General features: G+C 40.4%; 1 protein-coding gene and 2 long non-coding RNA genes across 3 annotated transcripts in view; 2 read left to right on the forward strand and 1 right to left on the reverse strand.

The window, feature by feature from the left end:
- The first annotated feature begins 6,657 nt into the window (after positions 1–6,657).
- Positions 6,658–10,581, forward strand: LOC117462851 (uncharacterized). Its single transcript, XR_004553853.2, has 6 exons — positions 6,658–6,739; positions 7,611–7,651; positions 8,329–8,433; positions 8,602–8,757; positions 8,927–9,022; positions 9,894–10,581. It is a non-coding gene; the product is annotated as an uncharacterized lncRNA (long non-coding RNA).
- A 2,931-nt stretch (positions 10,582–13,512) lies between these two features.
- Positions 13,513–14,975, reverse strand: LOC139435674 (uncharacterized). The gene is made up of 3 exons (XR_011644883.1): positions 14,878–14,975; positions 13,947–14,215; positions 13,513–13,657 (listed from the first exon to the last, which is right to left on the reverse strand). It is a non-coding gene; the product is annotated as an uncharacterized lncRNA (long non-coding RNA).
- A 3,125-nt stretch (positions 14,976–18,100) lies between these two features.
- Positions 18,101–25,247, forward strand: part of exoc3 (exocyst complex component 3) — a 28,898-nt gene continuing 21,751 nt past the window's right edge. Inside the window, exons 1-5 of the mRNA XM_034105189.2 lie at positions 18,101–18,428; positions 19,970–20,175; positions 21,049–21,268; positions 21,785–21,957; positions 23,126–23,338. Coding sequence (XP_033961080.1) covers positions 20,032–20,175; positions 21,049–21,268; positions 21,785–21,957; positions 23,126–23,338 — 750 coding nt within the window. The 5' untranslated portion in view covers positions 18,101–18,428; positions 19,970–20,031. The remainder of the gene's footprint in view (positions 18,429–19,969; positions 20,176–21,048; positions 21,269–21,784; positions 21,958–23,125; positions 23,339–25,247) is intronic.

Below are 25,247 nucleotides of genomic sequence, written 5' to 3' on the forward strand. Positions count from 1 at the left end.
CAGCCTCAAGGGAGTTAACGCTCTCTATAACTGTTCCCAAGTCTGTGGAGAAAGATGCAAGAGCAGGATATGCATCAGATATATAAAGAGAACCGATCAAAGAGGTAATATCAGTAATAGATTTTCTTCTTGTTATCCATGCATCACCTCTGTTTTCATGGTGTTGCCCACTGGTCTCCTGTACTATATTACCGTCTCCAGACTCATTCTCTTCTAATTGTGCTTCCATATTCTGTTGTACATTTTCTTCAGAAGCCATTGCCTGACTATGGTTATTTTACACAAGTACAGAACAAGGTTTTTTTTTATCCAATCAATACAATTCAACACATGGCCAATTGGCAGTTTCAAAATCTCCAAAAATGTTCCCTTTAAATAATATCAGATTTTTAAATCACATTTCATTCCCCATACTGACCACCATCTGTAACGATCAACTATTTCAGATAGTTGTGTTAATTAAACGCACAAGGGGTTCTTGAATGAGATAATAGTATGAAGGTAAACAGAAATAATAAACGGATAATCTGCTCCTTAAACAAAATAAACAGAGACAGATTTCATGCATGGATCCATTATATTGACAGTTTTCCAGCCAAACAACACAAACAAAATTAAACAGTCCGCTCTGCGATACACAAAAAGTGTCTTTACTGCCTAATCCAGGCTCCTGCGCCCGTTGGCGGCAAAAACAGAAATGTTTGTAGGCCTTTTCAGGCTATATTCCACAAAAAAAGGAAACACTAGGTCCAGCGTGGCACAAAGGAGCGATCTCACCCTGTGTCGGAGAGAATCTCTCTCTCTGTGCGCGTCCTCTCCAAGGAGACGTGCTTCCAGGTCGGTCGATGCAATATCCACATACGGTTACTTTCAGTTACTTCCCCATTGGATTTTAACACATGCTGAGAAAACGTAACTATCCCGCTGAATACCCGCATTCACCACACACACGCTTCCTCCTCCCGTGAGAACCACCCCTGGCATCCTGTTGACGCGCCCACTAAAAAGCCTCTGGGCGCATAGGTGAATATGCAAATGAGGCTTGCAGAACCACACCCTCAAACCTTACATAAAAGTGGACATTTAACGACTGTAGTTGCGAGGATAATATCAATCAATCAATCAATCAATCAATCAATCTGGTGCTTGGTATTTTTATTGTTGTTACTATCAGGAAATGTACAGCCAAATCCAGGTCCACTGAGCAGTATTAGTCAAATAGCTACTCCTGCTGATTTTATATCTAGATCTGGGCTAGGTTTAATTCATTTAAATGTGCGTAGTCTGTTACCTAAATTAGATTTTGTCCGTATTTGGGCGAGTTCGACTGATGCTGATGTCATTGTCTTATCAGAAACGTGGCTAGATAAATCCATTTTGGCCTCTGACATTTACATAAATGGTTACAGTGTATATCGTACTGACCGGCCTAAAAAAGGTGGTGGCGTTGCCATTTATGTGAAAAATAAGTTTTGTGTAACTAATATGGTTTCCAAATCTGTTAGTAAACAGCTAGAATTTTTAGCCGTGAATATTGAGGTAACAAAGGGTCAACAGCTCATGGTGGTGGGCTGCTACAGGGCACCTTCGGCTGTCAAGGACTCTTTATCGTCTTTGGCAAAACTGTTATCACAACTTTCCTACAAGGAAATAGTGCTGCTTGGTGATTTTAACTGGGACTGGTTAACTTCTGTGTCAGAGGATTTTAAAAACCTGTGTACCTCATTGAATTTTACCCAGATTATAGACAGTCCTACTCGCCCAAATATTAAGTCCCCAAATAAATCCTCCTTAATTGATCTAATTTTAACAAATGTTCTACATAAATACTCATCTGTGGGAGTATTTGCTAATGATGTGAGTGACCACTGTGTTGTAGCCACAATTAGGGACACTAAGGTCCGAAAGGTTAAACCACGTGTCATCACAAAGAGAGACAAAAAACACTTTGTGGAGCAGGGTTTTTTACATGATCTGTTTGATTTTTTGATTGGGGTAGAATCAATTTGTGTGCTGATGTAGAAACTGCATGGTCTTATTTTTATCTTGGTTTTATGAAAATTATAGATAGACATGCACCTCTGCGTAAATTTAGAGTGAAGGGACGAAACAATCCCTGGTTTTCTGCTGAGCTGTCCAGTCTCCTTCATGAGAGAAATAATGCTTGGGCTAAGGCTAGGAAATCAGGCTCAGAGGTAGAATGGCTACGTTTTAGGCAGCTAAGAAATAGCTTCACATCTCAAATAAAAAGTGCTAAATCAAAGTACTATTTGTCGGTTACCACAGAAAATCTGAATAATCCTAGGAAATTTTGGAAAGCCATACAATCGATTTCCACTGATGATATCCCAAATGAGCTACCTCCGTGCCTTACCACAGCATCTGGCACTATATCAGACAGGGCTACTATGCTAAATTGCTTTAATGAGCATTTTGTGTCTTGTGGCTCTCTGTTTGGCTGTGTGGCTCCTGTGAACGCTCCAATCCTTGACTTTGAACAAAGTGGTCTGGAAAACCCTTTCAGTTTTACTCCTTTAACTATTGGTATTGTTCATGAAGCATTATCCAAGTTAGATCCTAGGAAACCGGCTGGCCCGGACAACGTAGAACCTTTCTTTTTAAAGATAGCTGCAGATTTTATTGCTCCACCTCTTACTTCTCTTTTTAACCTCTCCCTCAGCACGAACACAATTCCAAAAGTATGGAAGTCTGCTTATGTCTTGCCTTTACTGAAAGGAGGGGAGGCAACTATTTTAAATAACTATAGGCCAATCTCTAAATTGTCAGTTCTGCCTAAGGTGCTCGAACGCTTAGTGAGTGAACAAGTAAAGGAGTTTTTATGTATAAATGATATCCTGTCTAAACATCAGTCAGGATTCAGAAAGAAACACAGCACCATCACTGCGACAATGAAAGTGGTAAATGACATTACTACTATTTTAGATAATAAGCAGAGTTGTGCAGCTCTGTTTATTGACCTTTCCAAAGCATTTGACACCGTTGATCATCGCATTTTAAAGCAAAGGCTACTCAGTATTGGCATATCCAGCAATGCAGTGGGGTGGTTTGTGAACTACCTCTCTGAAAGGTCCCAATGTGTTCATTTTGGTGGACTGTCTTCTGAATGGTTAAACATTTCTAATGGTGTACCACAAGGTTCTGTTTTAGGACCACTTTTATTCTCCATATATATCAACAGTTTAGGTGACAATGTGGATGAAGCTACTTTACATTTTTATGCGGATGATACTGTGATGTATTGTGCAGGTCCCTCCATTAAAGAGGCTGTTGTTAAATTACAAGCTGTTTTTAACACTATTCAGACTCAGCTCTCTGAACTAAAGCTTCTTTTAAATGTGGATAAAACCAAGGTAATGCTCTTTTCAAAAGCTAAAAAGACACCAGAGCCTGTTTTAGATATTGTAACTACACAAGGAACAAAACTTGAAGTTGTTGCCTGTTACAAATACCTTGGTATCTGGCTTGATGATTGTCTCTCTTTTAAACTTCATGTCAATAACCTGCTTAAAAAACTGAGGGTTAGGCTAGGTTTCTTTTTCAGAAACAAGTCCTGTTTCTCGCTTGAGGCCAGGAAAAGGCTAGTCACTGTGACCTTTTTACCTGTGCTGGACTATGGTGATCTGGTCTATATGAATGCACCTGCCAATTACCTGAGCAAATTGGATGCTGCGTATCACAGTGCTCTGAGATTTGTCACAAATTGTAAAGCGCTTACACATCACTGTACACTGTATACCAAGGCAGGTTTACCATCAATCTCTGTACGGAGGCTCAGTCATTGGTACACGTTTATCTATAAAGCTTTGTTGGGTAAACTCCCGTATTATATCTGCTCTCTGATAACACAGAGAGTTGCAAGCAGCTATTGTCTGAGGTCACATGATGTAGTCTTGTTAGATGTGCCAAGAGCAAGGACTGTCTTGGGTAAGACAGCTTTTATGTGCGCAGCTCCACTTGCTTGGAACAATCTTCAGCAAGAATTGAAACTGAGCAATCTCATTCCTCTGCATGTTTTTAAAGCTAGGGTAAATGAAATGCTTGCTGATACAATGGGCACTTGTAAATGTCTATAACTATGTATCCTGTAAATATAATGTATAATGTCTAGAGATGTCCCGATCCGATCACGTGATCGGAGCCGATCACGTGATTTTCAAAAAATCGGGGATCCGGAGAAAAAAATCGGGGATCGGGATTTTTTTTTTTTTTTTTTATATAATTTTTTTTATTTTTATTTAATGTTACAAAACAAAAATGACCATGTTCACGTCTTAAAGTCATCCTGAGGACTTAGTTTTGGTTTAAAATTACACAACATCATGTATGTGTTGCTTTCTTTGGGCTTGTTTTCATAGACCTGGTTGCTTATTTTTCTGAAATCTGGCAACAGAGTGGGCGCAGTGTCTAATAGTAGCAGCAAGTTAACGAGAGGCTACGTTCAGCTGGTGACTCGGGAGTCGGGACAGAGAAAATGTCAGGAGTTTGGAAGTATTATAAAATTGAAAGCGAAGGCAGTGCAACAGCCAGATGCAATGTTTGCAAGGCGGAGGTTCCGCGTGGTGGAAAGAACAGAGCTACGTTCAACACGACCAAACTAACACGCCACCTGAGAAACAAACACCAACAACAACACGGCGAGTACACAGCGGCCACTCAGGTAACGGCACTGAAACAACCGACACTTTCAGAGACTTTCAAAAGGAAAGAGAAACTGCCCCAGAACAGTGAAAAGGCCAACACAATAACAGCCAAGATAGCTGAATTCATCGCGTTGGATGACCAGCCGTTATCCGTTACCTTGTTTTTTCTCTTAATGCATTGCATAAAGATCGGATCGGTAAAAATCGGTATCGGCAGATTGTCAAAATCAAATGATCGGAATCGGATCGGGAGCAAAAAAAGGTGATCGGGACATCCCTAATAATGTCCTTTATTGTTTTATGTTTCATGTGGAACCTATATGCTGCAGGTCTCCCTTGAAAAAGAGATCTATGATCTCAATGGGACCAATCTGGATAAATAAAGGTTTGAAATGAAATGAAATGAAATCAATCAATCAATCAATCAATCAATGTTTATTTATATAGCCCAATATCACAAATGTTACATTTGTCTCAGTGGTCTTTACAGTGTGTACAGAATATCAGTATGACAATACGACACAATTTGTCCTTAGACCCTCTGTCCTTAGACCCTCACATCTTACAAGGAAAAACTTCCGGAAAAACCACAGTTTAAAGGGAAAAATGGGAGAAACCTCAGGGAGAGCAACAGAGGAGGGATCCCTCTCCCAGGACGGACAGACATGCAATAGATGCCGTGTGTAAATTGAAAAGATAATACATTTGCAACATAGGTAGTCCAGATGTTTGGAAATGCATGTGTGTATAATAGGAAGATGAATCCACGAGGATATCTATCCAGGACCGATGATCCAGGACCACAGCCACGAATCGCGATCCAGGGCTTGCGATCCAGGACACAGGACCGCAGGATCATCCATGACTCCGGATCCCGGCGTATATAGACACCAAAAAGAAAGACATGTGGGGAAGCTGGGTTAATGGGAACATGAGAGTACACAGGTATAGACAGAGAGAAGGAAGAAGTAAGATGTCCCCCGACAAACTAAGCCTATATCAGCAAAACTAGGGGCTGAATCTAATCAGCCCTAACTATAAGCTTTATCAAAAAGGAAGGTCTTAAGCGCACTCTTAAAAACGGATAGGGTGTCTGCCGCCCGAACACAAACTGGAAGCTGATTCCACAAATGTGGAGCTTGATAAGAAAAGGCTCTGGCTCCCATTGTACTTTTAGAGACTCTAGGAACAACCAACAACCCTGCATTCTTGGAACGCAATGCCCTAGTAGGCCAGTAGGGTATAATGAGTTCTTTAAAGAGCTTACGAAATGGAGGACAATACTGTTCTTACACTCTTAAAAATGCTGGGTTATTTCTATAAACACATTGCTGGGTTGATTTGGCTGGGTCATAATTATGGGTTATTTGGGTACTGTAAACACACTGGTGGGTTGTTCATGCTGGGTCAAAGGGGTTATTAGGGCTTCAATTGCAGTTGAACACCTACCTGGGTTATTTTTAACCCAGAGGTTGCTTTATTCATTTTCCCACTTCTGAATCATTCTGGAACCATCTTTTTGTCATTTCTCACAACACAAGGTATGTAACCTATATTTTATCACTATATTTTACCTATATTTATATAATTATACAATTCTGTAACTTATTGAATCATTAGTAAGTGATTTTTCAAAACCACTACAACCACAACAGTGATTTTTCAAAACAACTAATCAGCCAGTGATTTCACAGAATCACCAGTGTTCTTGCACACTGTAAGACCGAACATTACAAGCTTCTGAAAGCAAATTGATTGTTTTAACTCAAACATTTCAAAAAGTTAATTCACCGCTAATTTTCTGATGACTATGAACTGATTTATTATTGTGTACTGTATACAGTGTTCAACCACTTTGGGTCATATTGGTAATAGTCCTCAAACATTTTTAATGAATCTGTCTGACGTTGGTCTGACGTCATCACGTATGTGCTCCGCCCCCGACGTTCTATCCTTCACCAGAGTCCGCCCGCCATTATATGCTCGCCTCTGTTGAAATTGCTCAAACTTTTAAGAATACTTTGCCCACCGTGCTCTCACTGCCGGAATCGTGATCCTTTTTAGGCCGCACTACTCTGGTGAGTTACGTCTTGCCTTTGCACAGTATTTAAATGATGTGTTATTCATTTCTGCATCTAATGCACTTTGTGTCGCATGGTGTGTTAGTTTGATTTGAGCTCTTGTTAGCTAGCCTACATTTAATATCTGCCTCACTTGAAAAACGATTTAACTTACGTGTAAGACAGTGTTTTTATATTGTTTTAAGTTATATCTCAAAGTGGAACGTTTGTGTTGCAATAGTTTTATGGAAAAGTCGAACCTAAAATGGCGGAAGGCGGCGCGTTTTCTTTCTTCTTTTTGTTACCGCATGTTTTATTATTTTAGAGGATTTACGTTCATTTGATCCACTACAATGTACCATAACCGTGCGTTCTGCATGTTTGTAAAAGCAAGCTAACTTGAAACACTAGACTATTCATTTTACAAGGTAATTTATACCCCCCAGCGTTTTCAAATACATGTAACTCAGCAAAGGTAACGATCGCACAGTGATGATTTTAATAATTCTATAATATGTGGAATTTCAGCTTTAATCTGATATCTTATCTTGGTTTTTAAATGTTAAGAAGCCCTGAGACAAAGTTTCGTGAACAAGAACCCCTCGGTACCGACGGCTGCCGGATTTAACAGATTAATAGTCGAGTGTTTCAAGTTAGCTTGCTTTTACAAACATGCAGAACGCACGGTTATGGTATAACGTTAGTGGGTAAAATGAACGTAAATCCGCTATGCCTCTAAGTTAATAAAACATGCACAGACATGCATGCTGTAACAACAAAGAAGAAAAGCGCTCCGCCTGCCGCCATTTTAGGTTCGAAAATAGTGTTTCTCAGTTCATTTTGTGAAAACTTTGCAACCCAGCTAACCTTCAATGTTTTTTCTCTTAAGGAAACTGAAGCAACTGGCATATATATGGCTTCTTCAATCTGGTAAGCCTCACAATGGAGAAACTGACGCGCTGGGGGGGTGCGAGTGAAGCCTCGCAGCGGCGCAACTGTGGCATGCCATGCTTACGGCCCCTACACACACGGCGGCGGGCTTGTCTGAAGCTCGACCAACAACCACTCACATGAATATCCCGCCCAGGACACACAAGCACGTGGTTTGATTGGCTAGAGATTGTACTGGCATATGATTTGATTGTCACAATGCAGTTTGGCATAGCATAACGTAACATGCATCACTCCATTCAAAGTGAATGGAGTGATGTTACGGCCCCTACACACAGCGGCGTGCGTTGACGCTTCTGCGAATGGGGTGATGTCACGCTTAGCCGAACTGCATTGTGGGAGCAAAGCATAGCTTTCATGTGATTGGCTGTTGGTCTATCTTCAGACATGCCAGCCGCCGTTTGTAGGGGCTGTTACACTGTAGGTGTGCTGCGTTTGGGGGTGCTGCAGCCCCTTCCCGCGTCGATGTTTATTCCACATGGTTACTAAAATGTGAATGAATATTTAGTGCTCAACACTGAAATTATATTTGTGTTGGCCTGTGAATATTGTTACGTTTTCCAATGGCTTGGAAATGCAAACTTTGTGCTGCTGTCTTTGATACAAGGGCAGAGTTACTTGAACATTATAACATTATTATTCCCTTGATTTAAAAGTTAATGCAGACTACCTTTGCCCTGCGGCGCAATGAGATCATCAATGATGAGCTACCTGTTGGAGAGACCCTGGAACGCTGACCTGCCTTGAAAATGGAGTCACAGGTGAAAATATTTTATTTATTACAACTATATAATTATTTTGTGTGCCTTTGTCACTGATAACTTTGACATGTTTACTCAGATTTAGCATGTTATGTTTCTGTTTATCTCTGGTGCCTTCAGTCCACATATACATTGTACTGTGAATTAAATAGTCATTTTATATTTTAGCAGAGTTTCACAGGATAACAAACCTCAACCTGAAGAACCACTTCTATGCGGAGTTGGATAGACATGTCCTCCATCTTCAGAGCCTGTTCAGGAAGAAGGCGGCAAGGAAAGGAAACTGAAGTTCTGGATTAGCTATTTGCCTCCTATGACCTCCAGGTGAGTCGGTTATGCCTCTTGGTGTTTTATTCTCATACTAGAGTGGATTATCTTTGTCAAAATGTTAATCTCTTCAGTCATGGAAGAACACTTTCTTGTGATATCAATTGTTGTGTGGTTATACTGTTTAGCATCCAAAGTAAAACAAAGATATGTTCTCACACTCAAGGAGCAAGGTGACGTCCATGTCTGACGTGCTGCTGTCCTCCGTGCTCTGCCTGCATATCTGCATGAAGATGACTCCACGTTTCTGAGGCTGTGGCATGTAAGTCAGCATAATAACTGTATTCAATGTATGTGACAGATCATCCAAAAATATAGTTTATCTTGTTACATTGTTTCAGGAGCTCTATCGCAGGTAGACAATTAATTGAATTTTTATAGTGAAAAAATTATAATAAATGATAGATTGAGTTTGAAAAAGTATGAACTGTCCTGGTGTCATCAAAGCTTGATTCTGTCACTGAGGTGTTAATCAAACATTATCTCTTGTGTTGCTCACATCCCGTTCAGGGTCTAGTTCCAAGATTTGAATATTGCCATAAGAATTGTAATTATTGTAAGGTACACAATGGACATGTTGAATATAATCTCCCTTTACTTCAACACTTCAGAAGTGTTGAATACGATTTCTAGTTTAGGATTTATTTGAAATTAAGCTCTTTAGGTTTCAGTGTAAAAGATGGGCTCACGTGATTTAATAAAATACACAATCATGAGGGCTTTCTTTCCTGCAGCATCAGTGTTCAATACAAAATAATTTCTAGTGTTCCCCATATCTTTTTGTATGTGTAGTAGGGAGAGATTATACTGTAAATACATATTCAGTTGCCAGTTTATTGGGTACAACTAGCTAATAGTAACAGTCTAATACAGTGATAAAATTAATCCTACCCTTATGAAGGTTATAAATGTTTTTTTGTTGAAAGCATTTATGTCAACTGATTGGTTATTTTGGAGGCTGACGTTTCTGGTGCTGTAACATTATGTTGTGCAATGCTAATAGGCGTTTCCTTAATCCCACATTATGCACAAAACATACGGTTATTTGATGTGATATGTCACGGATGTATTTTTCAGAAAACACATTTCTGAGAGAGGCAATTTGGGTAACGTTTATCTGTTCTTGTCATCAGGTGGAGCAGTCTGATGATCACACAGAGGACATCGCGGTCGGACTTCTCATGATCGGTGCTAGGTCAACAGACACCACACTCTTCTGCCCAGAGAGCATCGCTGTTGTCATTGAGGGTAACGGCGTTATCCAACTCCCCACACTGGCTGACGCATTCATCCTGCTTTTTGCACTGACCTTTGCCCTGCATCTGAGCTACCCAAAAGACTTGGTCAACACTTTCAACTTCACCCAGAAAGTGTTGATGGGCCTGGATGAGGGGACCTTAAAGCCCAGGGTGTTGAGCCTGAAAAAGCTTTTGGCAGTTTAATCCTACCAACAAAGTTGCACTTTAACAATCACACACACACACACTGTTCTCCTCTGTTTACATCCTGCTGCTTTACATCTGTGTTCTGTTGTGTTCATTGACAGATTTGTTACGGTTCAGCTTCAAGTTGAAGGACTGTTCGTAGATGTTGTTTTATACTTTTATATGTATTGGGTCTTTATGGTCCATGTGTTAAATTAATACGCAGAACTGTTCCTGAAAATTGTGTTCACTCATAAGTGATGGTTAAAATACACACAGATATGTCTCAAGGCCCTAGCACTGTTTTTAAGGTGTTTTTTTAATTTATTCAAGAGTTAGATATATTGAATTTGTATTGTGCTAAAATGCATTGTTCTTTTATAGTGGAAATGGAATGTTGGCGATTTGCCAAAGCTGTTCAAATTATCAATAAATGCATTTTTATGTATATACGTTGTGTTTGGAGATAATTCATTACACTATTATACATTATTATTATATTGTATTTAGCCCAACAATATAGTTAATTTCAATCACTAGCTTGGGTCAAATGAACAACCCAATGTATGGTTTATATTTATTTAACCCAGTGATGTAGTTAATTTCAATCACTAGCTTGAGTCAAATAAACAACCCCGCACATGGGTTAAAATGATCCAGCCCAGCGTATGGGTTAAGACAACCCAGTGTGTGTTCTGTCCTATAGTGACTCAGCAGCTGGGTTATGATTGGGTAATTTTTAACCCAGTAGTTTTAAGAGTGTATTACGATAATATATATACTATTATTAATGGGAAATCATGTCATTCATGACAATATGCCCGCAGTATTTATAAATCGTGGTTTATTACAACTTTCCATGCTCACTTCCGATGTTACACGACCGCTCCGAACAAAACAGCTTTCGCCGGTTAGTGACGTCACGCACGTCACAAGTAGAACACCTGTTGAATAATACACTACCTCTGTGGCTGATGTCGGACTCTGGAGACAGAATCGAGTGACAGACAAGACTCATTTGGCGGAGATCCGATGCGGCAACAGAACACAGACTGGTTTACATTTGACTTTAATTCATAGAGATTCTCAATAAATAGTAAATAAATAATAATACATCGTAATGTAGCAGGCAAACTTGGCTCAGGCAACAGAACAGAGACTGGTATATACATTTGACTAAAATTCATAGAGATTCTCAAAAAATAGTAAATAAATAATAATGACTGCTGAAATAACCAGTTTAGATACATATAGCTGGTCAGGCTGTTGTAAATTGACCAGCCAGTATATATTAGGCTGGAATGGTTGGCTGGAGAGGGGTTTTGGACACTTCAGCTGGCCAGGATGGCTGGTTTATCCATCTATCACCAGCTTATGTTTAATAATAGTATTAAATATACCCTGCTGGACTGGGAGCTTACCAGGATTCCAGGTGACCAGCATACATTAAATACTGGTATGATTATTTAAACAAGAGAACATAAATATATTACAAAGATTCATTGTGTCATGTATTCTGGTACCTACAAAATAAAGACATTGTATAGTGTTCATAATAGTATTTTAATTTAATAAATAGCTAGTTAATATAATAAAATACACAGTAACAATACAATAATTATACAAATAACAAACAACCTGCAAATCAACCTACACATCAAAATAAATATATTATCTAAAACCGGTGCATTTGATTTAAAATAAAAGTAATACATAGAATTCAATATTTAAATGGTAACAAAAACCGTAACACTATGTATGATAAGAACAAGGCAACAAAGAAAGTGTTTGTTGTTTTTCCTTGTTCATGTCTATAATGTTTCCCGTTGTGTAGCGTCCAGCCTTTCCCAATCTGGCCTGCACTTCTGTCTGTTGAAGCCACTTCTTGAAGCAAACTGAAAAGAAATGTACAGATATAAGTACACTGTAAAAAGAAAACTTAATATTTACGTTAACATTTGGGCTGCTGTGGTTGCCAGAACCGTTAAAGTATAATACATTACAAATTACAGTTGGTTGGCATAGAGTCTAGACGTTACAGTCAACAATTGCTTATGGTGAAAAAACAAATAGAGCTAGTGTACACGGTGCAGCTGTATTATCTGGGAAATAGAAGAATCGGATCAGGATTCGGTATTGGCAGACAATCAATATCAAATTAATCGGATCATTATTAGCATCTGATCACCTTTGTCGACTTGCAGCCTAAATACAAAGATAACTCCACTCCTCTCCTACCACTCTTACCTCTAATAAGCCTTGGTAGAACTAGTGTCCGAGTCATAGGGTCCAGAGGCCTGTACTACGAAGCCGGTTCAACCTAACCTGGATATGTTTGAGTTAGCCGGTTGGCCTAATCCAAAACATACGTGCTCTCGCTAAACGGTCCTACGACGCTGGTTATCAAGTGGATCGCTCAGCCAGCCGTGTCCTATCTAGCTAGGTGCGCGTTCACATGAAAGGGGTGGTATCTGGAGCATTCGACCAATCACAAACATGGAGAAGCGTACTGACAGCGCAGCGTCATACTTCCTGAATGAAAAGTGCACTTTAATACTAGTCAAATATGAAGAAGTTAAACTTTAAACATCCATGACTTAAACACTTGATCAGGATCAAAGCCTCAGAGCTGCACCTGCAAGGTGAATACAGCTGGGAACAGAACACGTGTTTGAATGCGTACATCAACAGGTTTATGATATCACTGCCAGTCTAACACACCGTCTGACTTTCATTACCTCTGACTCCAGTGTTTCCTCAACTCAACGTGTTGCTAACATAATCCTTCTGCATACAGTCTGTGACGCTGTGAGTGTTGCGCGGCCAGATACGGCTCAGTGACTCAGATCAGGAGATATATGATACATTATGAAGTGATATGCCGCGGACTGTACTTAATGTACTCTGATCCGGTTACTGATGTCGTGGCAGATATTTAAGAGCTTTCTTAACGCTAATGTTCTAACAGTCAGATTGCTCTAAAGATGGAGGTGATATTCTGTTCATGTTCACGTTCACACAATCGGTGATTTTTGCCGGCCGTCTTTCCTGCGACGGCAGCTTTTCTGTGTTTCCTTTCTCCTGTGATATGACTTGATCGCTTTAAACTCTGCACACTGAGCTCTGATTGGTCAGCAGCCGGAGCTTTCACTGAGTTGAGCTCTTAGCCTGCAACCTAACCTGCTCCGGGGCAGTTTAGCCGTTCAGCATAAGTTACCATGGAGATCTAGCCGCTAAGAAGAGAACCAGCTTCGTAGGACCGGAAAGCCGGAGTTTTCCCTGAAGTTAGCCGGCTAAGCGAAAATCCTGCTTCATAGTACAGGCCCCAGGACTGACTGAAGACATGTGGAACAGAGGACAGGCATGGTTCCATGTACAGGAAACTGGAACTTTGAACAGGTGTTTTCATCTTTTCTGCCTGAAGATTCACAAGTTCTTGATCAGGTGTTTGATGTGGGCTGGCATGATCCTTTCTGCAGCGATAAATAAAGAAAACAAAGACATTTTTTTTAATAATGGTAATGATGGTAACAACAATAATATTAGTATAATTATGTATATAGCACTTACACAATTGCAAAGTGATTCTCACAACAAAAATAAAGAACAAAACAATATCAACAATAAAAAAAACAAATTATTACAGGAATGTTGAGACAAATAAATGTTTTTTCAGTCTTTACAATGCACTCTCGGAAATGACCTTCCAAAGGCTAAATTCAAACTCAATACCATAAATAACTGGGTACCAAAGTGCTTTACCTGATAGAACACGCTCCACACGGAGCAGCAACCATCCGGCTCGGCCTTTTGCTGCATATCATCTCCTCCCTCTCCACTGTTTCCAGTACATCTCTACTGTCCAATACAACTTAAATTCCCCAAAAAATCCTATTAAAAAAAGTTAAAAACAATGACTGGCTGTTGGCATTGAAATGGATTAGAATCTCACCTTTTTCCTGGATGTCAGGAAGGCCATGGAGTCGTTCCCTTCAAGTCCGCAACCAGTCATAGGAGTTCAAATGCAAAGCCTGAATGATGACAAGAGCGAGAGACATACATTTTACAATTATATTTTTAATTCATACCAGAGCAGTGTGTACAGGCCCTGTACGACATGCAGAGAACAGATCAAACCCCCTGACAGACTCACACACTTTGGTGATGTCCTCATCTGATAATGTTTCATTTTTTAGCAGCATAGTAACATTACTCAAAGTATATGTCAGACCCAACTCATTTACAGTATGTTTTGCATCTCCTCAACAATGGTCTGTATAGTTGAGTAGAAAAAAACTGTCCCTACAATTTCAGGTAGATTAACACACATTTGTAAGAAAAGTTTACAATGAAGCACAAAATCCCTCTTTGATCCCTGCCACAGAAAGTGCAGCTTAACATGCTAACCTTTGGTGAGCTACAGTAAAGCTAACTTCATGCTCAACACAAAACCTTTAACGTGCATTACATTGACGATTTTAAACACAACTTAACTTTCTCTACTTGTAAGATAACGTTTAGTTAACTTACCCTTAAATAACTACATCACGTTTTTCAGTGGAAACACAAACTGCAGAAAACGTTAGCTGCTAACTGTTGTTAGCTAAGACAGCTAGCTCTTAAGGGAAGTAACATAGCCTCATGGCAAACGTAAGGTTGAGTTAACGTAACGTTGTAAGAAAGCAAAACGAACCTTCGAGAAAGCGTTTACTCTCTCTCCTTAGCGGGCATTGTTGATTGTTCGAAACACGATCTCTCGATGTGCTGCCCCACACATCGTCGGTTTCATCGACCCCGGGTTACCTGGTCTAGCAAACGTCCGCCTCATACGACGCACTTGTTTTGTCCATATACGCAACATTTGATCATTTTTTGGCCACAAAAACATCCCATAACCAGATGTTGAGACGGCCCCACATCCCCATACAACATATCGCTTGCCAATTAGTCTTGGCGTCTTATTGCTGTGCATCCTTTGTCGTAATATTTGGCCCTTCAATGCATTCAAACGGGACTGAGCTCAGCTGTGTTCCACTCATGACGTAACCGCCGGAAATGGCCGAAGTTGATGTTTCCGGCGCAACGAACGATTGTTACTAACTGACAACTTTTGTATGCTGTTATAATCGTGATTTATTAAAAATAGATCAATAATAAAAAAATCATATGGCACATTCCACAATACAAATGCAACCTCTATCATATACTAAGCCCACTAACAGGTGCTAAAAGGTGCATTTCGTAAGCTCTTTAAGGTAAGATGACGCCTGCCCATTAAGGGCTTTGTAGGCGAGAAGAAGAATTTTAAATTATATCCTGTGTTCTATAGGGAGCCAGTGTCATAATACATAAGCCATAATACACATGCATCATAGTTTTTCATTTCATTTGAATCTAAACCACATGCCCTAACCTTTTCCCCTGCCCCTACAGTTTATAAGAAACACTGAGATCAATCTGCGACTGTCACAACCTCACCCCTTACATCAAAGGATCTCACACCTACGTGTGAATTCACACCTAGGTGTGACATCCACCTCGAACAAAGGGAGGCGGGACTTAACTCATTAGCATAATTTGGGGCGGGCCCACCTGTCACTTTTTATGCATACTAATGTAATTGAAAGGGGATTGGTACTACTACTAGAGAGTGGTGGCTGCATTAAAACATTTCCCAACAATAAATAGCTTTTTCAAAAAAGCTAAAAGTGACAAATTAGGCCAGCAACCGCAAGGAACAGTGACGGTCACGGAGCCTGAGGATGTTGTTGAGCTGCAGGCAGGCAGGCAGGCAGGCACGCAGGCAGGCACGCACACACACACACACACACACACACACACACACACACACACACACACACACACACACACACACACACACACACACACACACACACACACACACACACACACACACACACACACACACACACACACACACACACACACACACACACACGTTGGGTAGGTGGGTTGAGGGGCCCTTTGCTCTCAGTGTCCATGGGCCCAGGGAGTTGAAGCTCAACCATTGATGCATGTTCCTTTCCATCATCGGCTACACAAAAAGAGAAAAGTTCCTAAAGTGAACATGTTTACTTTTATAATCATTGCCATGAGTGGAATACATCACTATATATAATTATAGGCTAGCAAACTGAACTTTAGAGTTGAGGTCTGCCAAACAGCAACTTCTTTCTCAGGAAACTGCTCTGACTGGTGAAGCTTCTTCCATATCAAAAATAATCCACTCACATAGTGATAATGAGCCCTGGCGTTCACAATATGAACTGCATCTAATACTTCTCACAGAGACTTTGAGACCATCTGCTGGTTGTCAACAGTTCCACATGTTCACAGACACACTAGCATGTGCAAACTATGTGTTAAGCAAGTTTGGATTGTTTCATTGTTAAAGAAATAGTACAACTGAATAGATGTTGCAAACACCTTGCATACTATACAGTGATCTGTTGCAACCGTTTTTTCTTAAATATGACTTTGAAACAGAAATTGGGGGAATTTGACCAGAACTTATTACCAATTACTGTTAAAATCCAAAATGAATAAGAAAGGAGAGCCAAAGATGACCATCTGCTAACCCACCCAACTGGTGAATGCACACACTGTTATTATCCAGAAACAGTTCAACATATACTACTCCACTGTAGAAAGAACGTGTCTTATTCTGTCATTTGGGAGTGGGAAACAGCATCCTAAAGGAATATGTGTTACAGATTTTCACAGATCATGAAAAATTGAAGATTGCAGATCAGCTTGGAAAGCAGAAATCACATCATTTGTCAGTCTTCACTAGAGTTTATTGCAGTATTGTGGGCATAAGGTTAGACAAGGAAAATAATCCTATTTTTAGATTATACTACTGCTATGAAAAAAAGGCAAGAGCATATCTAATATAGTACAAAATAATAATATTTACATTGAATTTGTAAATTGGTGAATAATATTGGGTTCTTGAGTAATGGTGAATAAATAAGATTATAGCAAAAACAGGAAGTACGGTATGGAAGAGTTGAATTTAGGAGCTTGATAGCACATCTAATTTATGCAATTCTATGGCATAGGGCATGAGAGGAGGTACACCAAGGTTTTATTGACAACACTGAAACACGTGTCAGATTCAGGACCAGGCTGATAACCAGGTGTTAACCAGGTGTTAACCAGGTGTTAACCAGGCTGAGACTGGCTCCCTGCGGACTGATCATGGCTGGCATCTGGATCAGAGATGCAGCTGTGAACAGGCAGACACTAGGAATTGCGCTTGAATGGAATGCACCAACAATAAAACAGGAATAAACCTCTTGAACTGTCAGAAATATAAGTTAGAGACCATTGAAATCAATACTCGCTACGGGAGATTGTGAATAAGCCAAAACGGTCCTTACCTTTCTTCATCGCAATGGACACGGCGCAACGATGTAAGCGAATCGATGCAGTTCTTCAACTGACCTGTAGGGGGTTCAACACGCCCTGCTGTGTTAGTCTGCCGCACTCTTTAAGAGAAGAAGAAGAAGAAGAAGAAGAAGAAGAAGGCCTAATTCCAAACCGCCCCATCCATGGACTCAACGCTATGTGTGTCCACCAGGAACCAAGCTGTTTACAAACAGTTCCTGCAAACATCCACTAATAAATTGCGATGTTAACAACCTCATGATACATGTAACCTCCTTTTTTTTAGGATCATACCTAGTCAAGAAAAAGGTAAATGTGTGCATTTTATTATAAAGTTTAGTATATTTACAGACTGTTGTAAAAACTAAGAAGCTTATAAACATCAGGTTTAAAACTAAAAACAATCAAAGATGTTTGGATTTTTTATTTAGTTATTCATTTAAATGTTTTGTCTAAGAGATGCGGATTTGAAACCGTTGTTACATACAGTTACGGCATTTCCTGTTTCTGCCGGAGAGAGGGTAGTTTGTCCCAAAGCTCGCTGCTGTATTTACTCCCTCCATCTGACAGGAGGGAGCCTCGTTGAGCTGCGAGTGTCACTCATTGATGTATAATAAGAACGGGGTGTCACTCCGTCACGGAGGGGTAGGGTGTAGGGTGTAGGGTGTGCTTTGGAATTGGGCCGAAGAAGAAGAAGAAGAAGAAGAAGCAGCAGCTAGTGCTCGTCGGAGCACTGATGAGGAAGAAGAACCAAAACAAGATAACCAGAATAACAATGTTATATTTGTAGAAATTGGTTTTATCTTCCTCACTTTGAGTCCCTAAGTGCCTGAGGTAATACTCTTTCTTGAATGTTTATCTCGAGCTTGTTTCACAGGCGAGCTAATATTAGCCGTTGTTAGCTTAGCGTATGTGAACTACATGTATTGAGATGTGAAACTAAAGCACGATATCGTCATAAGACTTATGTTGTATTTTACATGTGTCCGAGGGAATAGTTTGTCCGGCTGCTGTGTCCCTGCTGTCGACGCTAGCATGCTCTCCGAAAGCTCACTAGCCGTCTGGCATTACATTAACGTAACCACCCTTCATTAAAACTAGTGGAACCATCTACCAACATCTGAAAAGCTAAATGTCATTATAACAAAACCTGTGCCACAGCTGTCTCTCTCTGCTCCAGGGTCACTTTTGGACAGTGTCCCATTTAAACAGTGGAAATAGGAGTCATGTGGCTCTATTATGACAGGACATCCTGTTCACCTTCAGCATGAAGTCAGCCACAGATTAATCATTACAAGCGTGTTTCACCAGATAAATATTGCTGGCTATTTATTTATTCATTATTTAACCCTATGTAGGCCTATCTTTTCGTACACTTGCCCACATGCTAATAAGCAGTGGTGGAAGAAGGACTCAGATGATTTACTTAAGTACAAGTAGCAATACTGAAGTGTAAAAATACTCAGTTACAAGTAAAAGTTCTGCAAGCAAAAGTATACTTTCATAAAAGTACAAAAGTATTAGCATTAAAATAAATACAGTAAAAAAGTACTCATTATGCAGATTGGCCCATTTGAGCACGATACATTTTAATACATATAGTTATTGATGCATTAATGTGTTCATCACTTTAATGTTGCACATGGTAAAGGTGGGGTTTATTTGAATTATTTCATAAACTACTGGGTAGCTTAACCTATAATAATATATAATAATGTAGTAGTTGATTTATATTTTGTGTTAATAATCAAAATCTGCCAAGTAACTAGTTACTAAATACATACAATAAATGTAGTGGAGTAAAAAGTACAATATTTGCCTACAAAATGGAGTGGTGTAAAAGTATAAAGTAGCAAAATAAGAAAATACTTAATTAAAGTACAAATAGCTACATTTGATTCTTCAGTACAGTACAGGTACTGTGGCTAGTAGATGTACCTAATTACGTTCCTCCACTGCTAATCAGTAAAACTGCTGTTGGCTTTGGATTTTGTGACGCAACTCTCTGTTCATTTGCTTACAACACTGTTAGAAACTGCAGAAAAGCTCTATTTAATTATTATCTGTTGATGGGAATTTACCCTTTAGTTGTTTTTTAGTTTGTGGAGAGAATGGCCAAACAATATGGCTTGCTGTGCCTCAGTTCTCTTAAAAAATCACCATACTTACGTTTGTTTTTAAAGTGTGATAGGGAAACACTGAAACATTATTACAGAAATGTAATATATCTTCAACAATTAGTTGAATCCTGTTTGTCTTCTTTAACAATCAGAATTCCAGAAAATACAAAATCTTGATTTAAATAAAGAGTAACGGTCTGTTACTGACAGAAAATGATAAGGGATGTTGTGTGTTTGTGTATTTTTCTCCTTCAGCTCAAGAGTGTTTGTATGAAGCCTTTGGGTACGACTGGTACTTTCTAAGACTGAGGACCACCATGGAGGAGACAAGTCGGGAGGCGGTTGCCACGGCGGTGCAGCGTGTGGCTGGGATGCTGCAGCGCTCGGACCAGCTGGACAAAGTGGAGCAGTACAGGAGGAGAGAGGCTCGCAAGAAGGCCTCCGTGGAAGCTAGGCTGAAGGTGATGTGAAGTGTAGCTCGCATACACTGTTTCATCCTACACATCTGTTCACCTAATGTTCAGCAACAACTGTTTCAGTCAAAATGAAAACCAGTCAACAACCCAAAATGCAAAGATCATCATTAAAATAAGGATTTTCAATAACTGCTGCAATTCATCAAAGTTCCTCAAAGGCTAAAACCAGGAAATCACTGGTGCTATTTTCAAGCTAAATGATCCGTAATTAAAAAAAAATCCAAAACAGTTGTAGAATGTGTTCTTTTTATAATCTTAAAAACAATAATAGACTGAATGCTGCAGCACTAACATTATTTATTAAACACAAAAATCACCACATTTTTGATATTTGCTTTTAAAATACAATTGGTCTTCGGTGTCAGTGAAGTGTACTAAAATATTTGCATCTCTAATCGGTAGGGATGGGTATCGTCTGAAATGTATCGATTCCGATTCCGGTTCTGCTTATCGATTCCGGTTCGTATCGATTCCCCGTTTCTCCAGAACACACAGATGGCCAGTCCGCCCCTGTATTCCACCGGGTCGCCGCGGCGCAGACGGACCCGGTGGAATACAGGGTCTACCGCATTTAGGAACCGTTAAGCAGAACCAAAATTGTGTATTTTGTATGGGTACCCGGTACCCGGCATTTTCTTATCGGTTCTCATCTGGAACCGAGTTTCGGTTCCCAACCCTACTAATCGGTCTGTTATTGTTTGGTGGAGATCGCTATTATTTGGTGACTTGATTGTGTATAACAGTTAGCAATCAGTCAGACAAAAGCAAGCATTCAATATATACCACCCTTTAATTAATGACAGGAAGCACAAATAATGGTGTTATTAACAATAGTATCTGTCTCTGGACGTCCTGCAGGCAGCCATCCAGTCGCAGCTGGACGGGGTTCGCACTGGACTGACCCAGCTGCACAGCGCTCTGCTGGACGTCAAAGATATCCAGGGCTCCCTGGCTGACGTGAGCAAAGACTGGAGGCAGAGCATCAACACCATCGAGAACCTGAAGGACGTCAAGGATGCCGTAGTTCAACACAGTCAGCTGGCCTCGGCTGTAGAAAACCTCAAAAACATTTTCTCTGGTAAGCTAGGTCCACCTCCACCTTGAAGAAGTCCCATCACAGACTAAGGGCCTGTGCCCGCATATTTCTGATCGTTCAATGCAGACGCCTATTTCTGAGCACTCTGAGTACTGTTCTTGTGCACTTCTAGTTGAACATTTTGCAACTTTTTCAGAAAAGCACCATTGGCATTACTGTAGAAATTGGAGGGGAAGCCTGTTTCAGCCATGTAATTTAGACAGAAACTGTCATTAGAAAGATTAAAAAGCTTGTCGGAGCAGAGTGAATTGAACAATATACATTATCCAGATATCATGGTCAAGGAAACAATACAAACATGTTTTCTTTTTTTATGAAACACTGGAAGGAGGCTTTTTCAAGTGCCTTCCTGCCCCTTTTTGACAGAAAAACTCTCTGTAGACACAGGCCCACACACTGCCACTAAAGACACATCCCATGCCTTACAAGCTATCTTTGACTTCTCTCCTGGTTCCTCATGCACTGCCCTCTGTGTGTGTGTCATGTTGCTGCGTGCAGTCCCAGAGATCGTGGCGGACACGGAGCAGCTGATCGAGCAGGGCGAGCTGCTGCAGGCACACAGGAAGCTGATGGAGCTGGAGTGCTCCCGGGACGACCTCATGTACGAGCAGTACCGCATGGACAGCAAGAACACCAGTGACATGAACCTCATCTCCATCTACTTTGAAGATGTAAGTTTATGTGATAGCATTTTTGACTGTTGTATACTTACTGTGAAATGTCGGAACATCGTACATCTCAGTTATAAATGTTTGACTTTCATTGACAGTAACTTGAAGGTATAATATGGTATATGTCAGCATTTAAATCTCTAAAAACCTCTTGACCGTTGCATTATTTTTTGTAAAGTTTTGTACTTATATTTTCTTAAATGCTTCCAACCATTTTCAAACCCTAGTGGAGTACTTCAGTACAGTCGACGGGGACGGGGACGGGGACGGGGACGGGGACGGGGGGGACGACGACTAGTGGAGTACTTCGTGACCACAGAGTGTGAACGTTGTGATCAGCTGTTTTAGCGCAGTTCTCCAGTGAAGGGGGGAGTCTCCCTCCGCAGCCGGTTGGCGTAGTTTTGGCACAGTTCCGTTATACAGACCGACGTTAACAGCAGCCCTGTCTGTGCACACGGAGACCGACTCTGTCGTCCGGTGATCTAACCGCCTTCTGGAAAAGCTTCACAAGTACGTCGGTACGCAAATGCGTACCGACGTACTTGTGACACAAGTGACGGTACGCATTTCAGATTGTTGTACCTGCGTACCAGTTATGTGCACCCCTGGTTATAAGGGATTTTAGTCATTGGACGTCTGGATCTTAAAGTACGGTTGTGAAGGCAACAACTGCCATAATTCCATGCCACTTCACAATGCCAACAAATGCCAACACTTTATTTATTGGACCTGGATACTGGCTGGCATTAAATGCTTTTATTTAATATTTCATAATGTGTTGTGTAATTGTAGAATATTTAGACAATAACATTAAAGCAGCTCATTTTCTTTTCACAACTTCGCCTTTTTGACTTAAAACTGTAAAGAATCTGTCAAGTATTGGAAGGAGGGCCTTGTATTGCTATCTGCAGTGAACAGTGTCTTCTTGCTGCCGTAATGAAAACATATAGATAAAGTCAAATGCACCCTGCTCAATTGATAATATTAATCTATTTGCAAAAAAAGAACCTTATTATTGTTGTATAGTTGTACACATAAAAGTTATATGTTTACGAGCTGATTTAAGTCTTAAGCTTAACATAGTTCACCTTTCTGGTGGACACAGTTGTCTTCCTACATGTTACCTAGCGAACCAGAACTCAGAGTTAGTGTGTTTGTGGATCTCCAGGTTCAGGGTCTGTCCGATGAGCTGGCCAAGCAGCTGTGGATGGTTCTGCAGAGGTCCATGGTGACGGTCCGCCGGGACCCTACCATGCTGGTGTCGGTGGTCCGTATCATCGAGCGGGAGGTGAAGATCGATAGGCGTATGGTGGACCGGAAGAAGCAGAGCGGCTTCATCCCTCCTGGGAGACCCAAACGCTGGAAGGACAAGATGTTCGAGGTGAGAGGAGGATCAGAGGATACATCTTTATATACTCAAAGTTGTGAAGAACATTAATTGGCTCACTCTTTTTCGATCCTTTGTCATCATCCAACTTACTCTCTTATTCATCGTTAGATTTGTTATTCTTATACAACCCTTCTATTTTATATTTACCAAGCCTCTTTTATTATTTTCTTCACCCTTTTTAAGAAATAATTAATCTAGTTTTGAGTCCAACACTTCTTTACGTTTTTCCTGGTCACCTAACTCCAGACTTTTCCTTCCACACAAATAGCTGCTATCCATTTTCTTGCAAGTATTTTTGCTCTTCTTTTGTTCCTTTCTCTCTTCACAAACATTTACACAGCAGACAGGTCTATAATCAGGGGTGCACATAACTGGTACGCAGGTACGCATGCGCGGCAACAATCTGAAATGCGTAACGTCACTTGTGTCACTACGCGCCTTTGCGTACCTGTTAGGTCATCAAAGACAAAACACATATTTCGTCTACACATGTTTCTTTTCAACACTCAGTGGAGTAAATTATTAGACATGTCCAAAAAATACAAAGACATTAAGCAGCTACGTTGCCGTTTCGCTCCCTGGAAATATCTTCGGACTTTCTACGACTGATTGATGGAGAGCGAGCCGCGCAGGACATAACCGACGGACCTGTGAAGCTTCACAGGAGAAAGAGGCTTAGATCACCGGACGACAGAGTTGTTCATCGTGTGCACAGACGGGGCTGCTGTTAACGTCGGTGTGTACAACAGAATTGTACCAAAACTACGTCAACTGGCTGCAGTGGGAGACTCCCCTGTGCACATTCTGTGCCCCGCGCACACACTGGAGAACTGCAAAAAATCAGCTGATCACAACGTTCACGCTCTGCGGTCAAGCTGCTGCAGTTTGATTTAAAACAAAGTGGAGTAAAACACACAGTTGCAAACTTACTCAGGCTGTTAATTGAAGAGTTTAAAATCAGACAGAGGTGGAAGAAGTGTTACTCAAGTAAAATTAGAAAAGTATTATCATCAAAATCTAGTTAAGGTAGCGACAGTAAAAGTAGTCATTTTTCAGATTGGTCCATTTCATAATAATGTATATGATATGTTTTATGATCATTACAGTGTTATCAAATTTGTTTGAATGACTTTGTATACTGCAGGGTAGCTTGTGAATTTATTCCAGGTGTAACTAAAGTCTGATTTAAGACTTTCACATCATTCATCCACATCTGTGAAGTAACTAAAGGTATTAAATAAATGTAGTGGAGGAAAAGTACACGATTTATCTCTGAACTGTATCTTAAAAGTATCTTAAATTGTACTTAAGTACAGTACTTGAATATGTGTACTTTGTTACTTCCCACATCTGAAATCAGATATAACTTCAAGTCATGTGATAATTCCTTAGCATTTGATCCTCCAACTTGCCCTCAGGAAATGCAAGGACTTCACAGTTTTGGCAACAAGTTTTGGAGAAAGCAAATCGGAGGCTTAAAAAGAGACAGGGAGGTGCATCTTCATCATCTTCACCGCTCGCTTCAAAAACAGCTTCTTCCCCTTTGCAATACGGACACTAAATGGACTCTAAATAACCCCAATGAACAATAATAATCCACCACACCTTGAACTTTATGTCTTTGCCCTGTGCTGTGTGTTGTACTTTTTATTGTCTGTTTATTGTATGTTGAACTGTATGGAACAAGCTGTAATACTCTGCACTGAACACGAATTCCACCAGCCTGGCTGTGTGGTCATTAAAGATTCTAATCTAATCAAGCATGCACTGACACTGAGGAGGACAGTGAGGAAGACTGCACTTATTAACACCACGCTTCATGTGGGGTGAGTACCAAACGCTGTCTCCTGGTACTCATCTGAGTAACTCACTAAACAGGTTATGTGCACCCCTGTCTATA

Source organism: Pseudochaenichthys georgianus, chromosome 17 (genome assembly GCF_902827115.2).
Source record: "Pseudochaenichthys georgianus chromosome 17, fPseGeo1.2, whole genome shotgun sequence".
NCBI lineage: Eukaryota > Metazoa > Chordata > Actinopteri > Perciformes > Channichthyidae > Pseudochaenichthys > Pseudochaenichthys georgianus.